The 9,522-nt window shown below is 53.5% G+C and overlaps 1 protein-coding gene across 1 annotated transcript in view; it reads left to right on the forward strand.

Annotated features, from left to right (window-relative positions):
* LOC310707869 (gastric triacylglycerol lipase-like) overlaps positions 1 to 8,979 on the forward strand; it is a gene marked incomplete at both ends in the record, with an annotated part of 30,341 nt that extends 21,362 nt beyond the window's left edge. The window contains one exon of the mRNA XM_083505324.1: positions 8,648 to 8,979. Coding sequence (XP_083361450.1) covers positions 8,648 to 8,979 — 332 coding nt within the window. The remainder of the gene's footprint in view (positions 1 to 8,647) is intronic.
* Positions 8,980 to 9,522: the final 543 nt, after the last annotated feature.

The raw sequence follows: 9,522 nt of genomic DNA on the forward strand, positions 1-9,522 counted from the left end.
CTGGAACAAACGGCAAGTCAGGCTTTCTTTCCAGTTCAGAGGAAAAGAACAAAAGCAAAGCTGGTGGTGACTCCTTGCCCTCCTGCAGCCACCAAGAGGTTTGTAATGTACAAAGAAAAACACATTTCAAACTCCACAAAACAGGGAGGTTCTCTAATAAAATGTCGAAAATGCATCTAAGCTAAGAACAGTAATACACAACTGTCAGATAATTGGATGACTGATTCTGGGTAGGATTACTAATTACTGTTTCATTAGTCTTTCACAAAGACTGCAATTGTGTAATGGCTTGCAGCTCTTTCAAATGACATGAACAGCGGATAGGTTTATTATATATTTTAAGAGATGTGTGTTTCAGCAGCTATAACTTTGTTAGATGTTCATAATTTACATGGCTGTCACTACCAGTTGCTTTCCTTTAATGTCTCTCTGTTGTGGCTCCTTTCATTGTGCGTACAGTAATAACCACTAACATGAAGTCTGGCTTGGTGTAATGGATTTAGGGGTTGCTCGTGCGTAAGTTGCTGCCACTGCTGGTGAGGTTACCTGGTTAAACCCTTTCTGACTGAACAGCCTCCAGCATCGTGACTGTCTCAGTCACTGGCAGAATCCGTCAGTGGGCGTTTCTTGAACCTTTTCCAGCATAAAAGTTGTTTGATGCCAAGTCTCTGTGACCTTTTGTTTGCCGTGACCCCCGCTAATTGATTTACGAACCTCAATCAGCGATTTATTACTGCCCGGCACGCTTCCACTCCGGCACCTCTCGTCACGGTTCAGCAGAGCTTCGCACAGCGTTGTAAACTGTCACGTTCCAGACAAACACACAGAGAGTCCAAGTTTGTCTATTTACAGCATTTATTCCAGCATTTCTCAGGATTTTCCAGGACTTTTGGCAGCCATGCCAAGACCTGCGTCTTTTCCCCACAGCTCACATCGTGGGACTGACAAACTCTGCCTCAAGCTCCTCCCGAGCTTCCAAAAGTGACGTCAGAATGGTGTAGCATCCTGGGAAAAGCTTAACCCGTTAAGTTCCAGCTCTCACACCCCCCCTTGCTGCACCTTCTGACAAAACCCTCTGAGTTCAACACCTTCCCCTGCCTTGTGCCCCTCCCCGGCATTTTTCCCAGGCACCTGTTGAACCCCTTCAACACTCCCAGAATCACACTGTGCGACACTTTTCCACGCACCTGTGACCTGATACCCTACTGACCCATTAGGTCCAGCAGCTGTGTCTTCTCGGTCAGACTCTTTCCCCTCTGACTTGACAACCCTTCCGTGAGCTTTCTCCATTACCGGAGATGAAGCCTCACACCTGGACACTCCTTTCACAACCCTTGGAGATGCCCAAACCTGCCCTGAACCCTGACCCCGGATTTGGTCCCCATCACCGGGTTCTGAACCCTGATTCTGGACCTTATCCCCATCACTGGGTTCAGCCACAGCCTCCCTTCTCCCTTGAGAAGACTTTGCACCCGTCACCTGGTGACGTATTCCCTTTTCCTTGAAAAGTTTCTCCAGAGCAGACCCAGTAAACTGTGACCCTCGGTCGCCCTTGAACCCTTGCACCCTGGTGGAGAACCTTAGTTCCACCTCCGCAACCCAATCCTTGATCAGTTGCGTCACCTCCCCCTGTGATTTGAGAGAGAAACACCAGCCAACCTGGCTGTGGTTACCTGTCAGCGACAGCACATACCTGGTCCCACCCAGACTCTCAGACCTCTTGGGTCCTGACAGATCTGTGTAAACCAGCTCAAAGCCTCCTTGGTTACCCTCCCAAACCCGGGAAAAACCAAGCACCTTTGCACCTTTGCATGCCCTGCACCCTTGGGACCTCCCACATTTCCGGAGCTTGTACCCTTTTGTGCACCTGTGCAACTTTTGCACATCTTTGGGAACCTTAGCACACTGCGCCTGTGCTTTTTCAGCATTCCCACCACCCTCCATAGGTGACTCCAGAACAAAGACGTTGTTCTCCCTCTGCATGTTGACCCGTTGTCTCCCTCCTCTGAAAATGGAACAGGTGTCATTCTCAGAACAAGCATTGTATCCCTGCTTCATTAGAGCTGATACAGATAAAAGACAACACTTCAGTCCCGGCACAACGTTGATCTCTCGCTTCTCCTGTGAAGTAGAGAAAAAAACGTTAGTCACCACACCACAGACTGATCTTTGTGTTCCGTCTGTGAACCTAACAGTCATCCCTGTTAAGGCAGCCCTGCATTTCCGCAGCTTCCCAGCAGATGTCTCTGGAATCAAATTGCAATCAGCAGCAGAGCCAATAACACCACTCTGCTCTGGCCTTGTTCCACGAGTCTCTTGCTGGCACCTGGCACGTACACCAGCCTCAGTCCCGCGCCTGGGTGTTTTTCCAGACCGGTTGCCATGGTACCCCGACTGGTTCCCATGAGATTTTAACAGTTTGACCTTGGCAACATCCTGTCTTTTCTCTCTGCTCCGGTGGGGGCAATCTCGCCGCAGATGTCCCGGAGCTTTGCACACGTAGCAACGACGAATTCCAGTGGAAAAACACTGCCTGGGGCTCCCAGCTGGCTTGGCCTTCCTCCTTCTGGAACGGCGCCTCCCACCAGCCTCGCCCCCCCTGAACTGCCGCTTCATCCCAGCAGGTTCAGTGGAAAAATTTTCAAACTTGCCTTTGGAACCTTCCGCCCCCCCGACTTGCTCACTAGCACTCCTTGAGGCTAAAGCATCAGGAACAGGGGCTCCAGCCATCTTTAGGCTTCCAGCTTCAATTTTGCCCTTGGCCTCCTGCTGAAGCTTCACAGCAAACACAGCAGTAGTGATAGTCCCCTGACCCCCCTTAGGGGTCCCACAGCCTTTCCCAGCTGTGCACTGGCTTCCACGAAGGTAATCAGCGCCATCTTGTCTTTCTGTTCTGAAGCAGCCATCTCCCGGCCCTTGCTTTCCGCCTCCAGCCTCACAAACACCCTGGAGCGCTGAACGGCCTCTGGCTTCCTGGCACCCAGAACAGTAGACTTCAGATCAGCAGCCAGGTTGCCCAACTTCTTAAAGTGAGCCTCCCACAGTCCTCCAAGACCTGGCAGCCTGCCATCTTCCCCCGGGGCCCAGCGTACTCACGTAAACAACCAGCCGCTCTTCGGCTCCCGGTTTAGCAGATCAGCTCCCCTGCCTCTCACAATTCCAGGCAGAACTCCAAGCTGGCATCAGCATCGTCGTCAGCTTGCCTCCACACGTTAGGCACACTTCCAAGCTCTCTGCAGCCTTTCAGCACAGCGGCTTTCAGCTTGCCTGCCTGCTTGCCTCAGATTCCTGCCTCCCGTTCTCCAAAGGCGCCCCCAAGCTGTACTCACAAGACTTCCAGCTCCCCTGGCGTGGAGAAACGATTCCCTGCTGCTCTCAGCTCCTTGGCTCCACAGCAGTTCTCAGCGTTTTTTTTTTTTTCAGCCAGCTGCTTTCTTAGCTCCGCAGCTCTCCTTGCCTTTCAACACCAGGCAAAAAACAACCACCATCTCCTGCCGAACTTCAAACGCATTCTGGCAGCCTCTGCTCGACACCGCAGATTTTACAGCTCCCGGCAGTATCTTCCGTGACAGTTTTACAAGCGATGATTTATGGACCCATAACCTGTGACCTTTTGTTTGCCGTGACCCCCGCTAATTGATTTACGAACCTCAATCAGCGATTTATTACTGCCCGGCACGCTTCCACTCCGGCACCTCTCGTCACGGTTCAGCAGAGCTTCGCACAGCGTTGTAAACTGTCACGTTCCAGACAAACACACAGAGAGTCCAAGTTTGTCTATTTACAGCATTTATTCCAGCATTTCTCAGGATTTTCCAGGACTTTTGGCAGCCATGCCAAGACCTGCGTCTTTTCCCCACAGCTCACATCGTGGGACTGACAAACTCTGCCTCAAGCTCCTCCCGAGCTTCCAAAAGTGACGTCAGAATGGTGTAGCATCCTGGGAAAAGCTTAACCCGTTAAGTTCCAGCTCTCACAGTCTCCTCCTACTCTCCCTGCACGGAAGTCTTCCGCGCAGGGAGGGTGTGGGCAACGGAGTACCCGTCCTCTCTCCGCTGGTCTCCGGTGAGGAGTCTTGGAGCCTCCTCTCCGATTCCCCCATCTGCCTTCCTTCTCCACTGGTGTTACGCTGATTTCCTTCCCCAGCAGATGGGCTGCCTCTCTCCCTACTGGGACCCTCTCCGGCATCCCTCTGGAGCCTTCCCTCCGCCTCTAGCTCTGATGGCAGTTCCCTGACATCCACCTCCCCCCCAGGACCCCCTCCACCCCCGGCCCGAGCTTCTGATCCAACCTCGTCCCTTTCCTCGGCCGACGATGCGGGGAAGCACCTGAAGGAGCTGTCGCTATCCTCTGAGGATTCAAAACCCGCTTCCCACCCACTCCGATATCTTCCCACGGGGTGGGCCTCCCAGTCTGATTCTTCTCTCTCTGACACTTCCCCTCCCTCCTCTTCGGAGGCAGGAAAACCCACAAAGTCCTCTTCGTCGTCTGTGGTTCCAAATTCTTCCTCCCAGAATCTCGCTAGTTGTTTCGGTTTATCTGGAAACAGGCTGTGGAATTCTTCCATTAGATACCCGTCATTGATTACCTCAGCGGGGACCCATGTGTTTTCTGACTCGGGTTCTCCCTCCCAAGCCACCAAGTACTGCACCTGGCGCCCTCGCCACATTGAATCGAGTATTTCCGTGGCTTGGTTGTGGTGTTCCCTCTCCTCTACCCGCGGGTGGATGGTGACTCCTCCCTCCCGCCCCGGAAATTCCCGCCCCTCCCTGTACGGTGAGAGTAGGGACCTATGGAACACCGGATGTATCTTCATGCTGTCAGGCAACTTGAGCTTGAATGCCACAGGGTTCACCTGCTGTGTTACCTCAAAAGTTCCCAGCCGCCTTTGCTGCAACTTCTTGCACCCTCCCTTTAGGGGTAACCCTTGGGTTGACAACCACACTCGGTCTCCCACCCGTATGGCCTCCCCCTCCCAACGGTGCTTGTCTGCCTGCCTCTTGTAAACTTCCTTGGCACGCTCCAAGTTCATCTTGAGTTGCTGGTGCAAGGCCTCCATTTCTTCCACAAACTGCTCTGCCGCAGGTACACTCCACCCTTCCTCCCCCCTCCCCAGGAAGGCCCTGAGGTGACACCCATAATTGGCCATGAACGGGCTCATCCCCGTGGATACATGTTCAGCGTTATTGTATGCAAATTCAGCCACTGCTAGTTTCCCTACCCAATCGTTCTGTCTCTCGCTGACGTAGCAGCGTAGGTATTGCTGGAGTATACTGTTCGCTCTTTCTGCTTGCCCGTTGGTTTCTGGGTGTTGCGCCGTCGAGAAGCCCACCTCTACCTGCAGCAAGCTCATGAGTTTCATCCAGAACCGGGAAGTAAATTGTTTCCCGCGATCTGAGATGACCCTCGAGGGCGCCCCATGCAACCTGAAGATGTGATCCACAAACAACTTGGCTGTCTCCTCTGCCGTCACCGCATGTGAGCAAGCTATGAAATGGCACAACTTCATCAGTAGATCGACTACTACCATGACTGCTGTCTTCCCCCTTGACTTGGGCAAATCTGTCATAAAATCAATGGACACCACCTCCCAGGGTTTTCCTGGCATGGGTAAGGGTTCCAGTAACCCTGCGGGAGCAGCCCTCTCCCCCTTTGCCCTTTGGCAGCGGTCGCACCCCCGTACATATTCCCGTACATCCTCCCTCACCCTTGGCCACCAGAACTGCCTGGTGACGAGCAGCATGGTTTTGTGCTGTCCAAAGTGCCCAGCTGTAGGGTTGTCGTGGAGTTGTTTGAGTACCTTCCCTCTCAAGGTCTCCCCTGGTACATACAGTGCCCCCTTATAGTACAGCACCCCTTCCTTTTCCTCAAACCCTCCATGGTTTTCCCTTCCGTCTCGGAGTTCCCTGATTTTAGTTTGAGCGAACACGTCGTTTCTAGTAAGCCCGCCAGTTCTCGTTTCCCAACCAAGGCTCCCCCCCACCCATCGGTCCTCGGGGATCACGTGTCGGATCTCCGGCGGTCCCTCTCCTTCCATGTACTCCGGTTTCCAGGAGAGAGCATCTGCTCTTACGTTTTCCTCTCCCGACACTTATCGGATCTCGAAGGAAAACTTGGAGAACTCCTGTGCCCATCAAATCTGTCTCTGGTTGAGTACTCGTGCGGTCCTCCAGTATTCCAAGTTCTTGTGATCAGTACAAGCCTGGATCGTGTGCTGTGCCCCTATTAACAGATGTCTCCATCGGCGAAACGCCGCATAGATCGCCAGCAGTTCGCCAGCAGGTCATACACCGCATAGTTTTGCTCCGACTTGCTCAGCTTCCTCAAGAAAAAGGCACACGGCTTCCAGTCCTGCTTGCCCCCCCCCCCCCGGCTGCAAAAGTACTGCCCCAATGGCTCGGTCGGACGCGTCGGTCTCTAGCCTCATGGGCTTCTCCAGATTAATGTGCAGGAGCTGCTCTTCCGAAGTGAACGCCTTCTTCAGTATTTCAAAGGATTGCTGGGCACTTTCTGTCCAGGCGAACTTCCTTTTGCTACTGAGACAATCTGTGATGGGCGCCGTTAAGTGGGCGAAGTTCTTGATGAACTTCCTGTAGAAGTTGATGAACCCTAGGAACCTCTGCACATCCTTCCGGGTTTTGGGGGCCTTCCATTCCAGCACCGCCTGTACCTTGCTTGGGTCCATAGCTAGTCCCTTGTCTGACAGCTTGTACCCCAGAAACTCAACCTCTCTGTTGTGAAATTGGCATTTTTCCAGCTTGACCCACAACTGGTGCTTCTGCAGCCTCTTTAGTACTTCCCTGACGTCTCTGACATGTTGCTTCTCATTGTCTGAATATATTAAGACGTCGTCCAAGAAGGCTACGCAGTTCTTGTACAGCAGGGGCCCCAACACGTGGTGCATGAATGCTTGAAAGCAGGCGGAACCCGATTGTAATCCAAATGGCATGACTAAGTACTCAAAAGTCCCCAGGGGGGTGAACATGGTGGTTTTCCATTCATCCCCCTCCCTTACCCTGATCAAATTGTATGCTCCCCTGAGGTCCAGCTTGGCAAAAATTTCCCCCTGCCTCACCTGTGTTAAAATGTCGTCAATCCTGGGCATTGGGAAGGTCACGGGTTCTGATACCAGGTTTAACGCCCTATAATCTTACGACCAGTCTGGGCTGATTAGTCCCTTTATTGTCCACAAAGAACACCGGACTGCCCGCCACCACCTTTGATTCCCTTATGAACCCCCTCTTCAGGTTCTTGTCAATAAACTGCCGTAACTCCTGCATCTCCCGGTCTGACATGGTATACAGCTTACCCACAGGCAGCTGAGCCCGTGGGATTAAGTTGATTTGGCAGTCAAAGGGCCTATGGGGGGGGTAGTCTGTCCGCCTCCTTCTCACTGAAGACTTCCTTTAGGTCAGCGTATGGTGGTGGCACCTCTCCCTTTGTTTCCACCGCCAGCCCAGCCACCCTGGCCACTGTCATTCTTGGGGTCCCCCCCCGACAGTGTTCCAAACAGTAAGCTGACCCAAAGGTGACTGACCGCTGATGCCATGACACTACTGGATCATGCAGTGCCAGCCAGCTCATTCCCAATATTATTGGGGGTCCTGCCAGTGTGGCCACGTGAAAGGCAATGGTCTCTGTGTGCCTGGAAACCCTCATTTGCATTGGCGGGGTCTGGTGTGTCACTTCCCCTCCCAGATGTTCCCTGCCATCGATGGTGGTCACTTGCAAGGGAAAATCCAGGGGCAGCAGGTGTAGTTGGTGCTCCAGAGTGAAGTCCCTGCTGAAGAAATTGCAGGAGCTGCCCGAATCCAGCAGCCCCTCAACCTTGACTGGGTGCCCATTCGGGAGCTCTAGACCACTTCTATGGCTATAGCTGCCCTGGGGGGGGGGTCAGGCTGGGGCACTTCTATTGGTTGCTGGCCTGGCTGCTGGCCCCTCTGGTTGGCAGCCAGGCGTTGTCATTTCCCTGCTCCTCCCTTCCTGCCCCTTCTCCTCACAGCCAGCCGCCCCCACCATCCCTTGCCAGGCCTTTCTTTGAGGGCAGACCCTGGCAAAATGTCCTGGCCGTTGGCAGAGAAAACACTTCTTGGTGGTTTTCCAATCCTTTCCCTCCCTCTTGCGACCTTCACTGGAGTTTGAAACCTCTCTCTCGCGCGCACCATCTATTTCCATTGGCTCAGCCGCCTGGGAAAGCTGTCTCAGTATTTCAGGAATGCGGTAGTCATGGCAACATTCCCCTTTCACTTCGCGTTTCTCCTGAGCCCGTGCTTCCTGCCGCACTCCAATAGCAAGCACAGCCTTGGTCAGCTGATCCATCGACCGTGGGCGGGGCGTGCGGGACAGCTCGTCCTTCACCGTTGGGAACAACCCCTCCTCAAACAACATTTGAATAGGTTCAGAGTCCAGATCCCACCCGGGACGGTGAATCAGCATTGCAAAGCGCGACCAGTAGTCTCTAACTGACTGGCTCCCCTGCTTGCACCCCATCAGTTCTCGCTGAGTCACACTTTGCTGGACTTCACTGGAATACATCGCATCCATTGCCTGAAAGAATTTCTTAAGGTCCTTCAAGGCATGATTTTGCGTCGCCATAAGGGGCCTGATCCATTCCCTTGCCCCATCCTCCAGATTCCCCACAATGTAGGCTACCCTTTGCTCATCATTAACAATGTCATCATGCTGCAGTTCCAAAGCGTACTCTATTTCCGTTCGGAACGCATTGTAGTCCTAGGGTTTCCCCCCAAAGTTGTGTACCAGCCCCGGTACCATCCTTGCGATGGGGGTGGGTCTGACCTGAGCATCTTGAGTTCGTCTTTCGTCCAGCCGCGCCGTCAGGAGAGCTACATGCTGTTCCTAGTCTCGGTTTCTCTCTTCCAGACCTTGCACTGCAGCCGCTTGCTCTGTCTCTCCGGCTCCTCTGGTCTGGCTCATGGTGCTGCCTCTCTGGAGCTGCGCACAAGCAACATCGTTGACTGATGGGTTGCTGTAATGGATTTAGGGGTTGCTTGTGCGTAAGTTTCCGTCCTGCTGGCGAGGTTACCTGGTTAAACCCTTTCTGACTGAACAGCCTCCAGCATCGTGACTGTCTCAGTCACTGGCAGAATCCGTCAGTGGGCGTTTCTTGAACCTTTTCCAGCATAAAAGTTGTTTGATGCCAAGTCTCCTCCTACTCTCCCTGCACGGAAGTCTTCCGCGCAGGGAGGGTGTGGGCAACGGAGTACCCGTCCTCTCTCCGCTGGTCTCCGGTGAGGAGTCTTGGAGCCTCCTCTCCGATTCCCCCATCTGCCTTCCTTCTCCACTGGTGTTACGCTGATTTCCTTCCCCAGCAGATGGGCTGCCTCTCTCCCTACTGGGACCCTCTCCGGCATCCCTCTGGAGCCTTCCCTCCGCCTCTAGCTCTGATGGCAGTTCCCTGACACCTGGGAAAGAAAATTTGAGGAGGAATGTACTCTTCTGATCTTTCCAACAGCACAAGCATTTCTGACTGCCAGACAGAGCAATTTTTCCTGCCTCCCTCCC

This window comes from Podarcis liolepis (genome assembly GCF_965112155.1).
Source record: "Podarcis liolepis genome assembly, chromosome: 5".
In the NCBI taxonomy this organism is placed as follows: domain Eukaryota; kingdom Metazoa; phylum Chordata; class Lepidosauria; order Squamata; family Lacertidae; genus Podarcis; species Podarcis liolepis.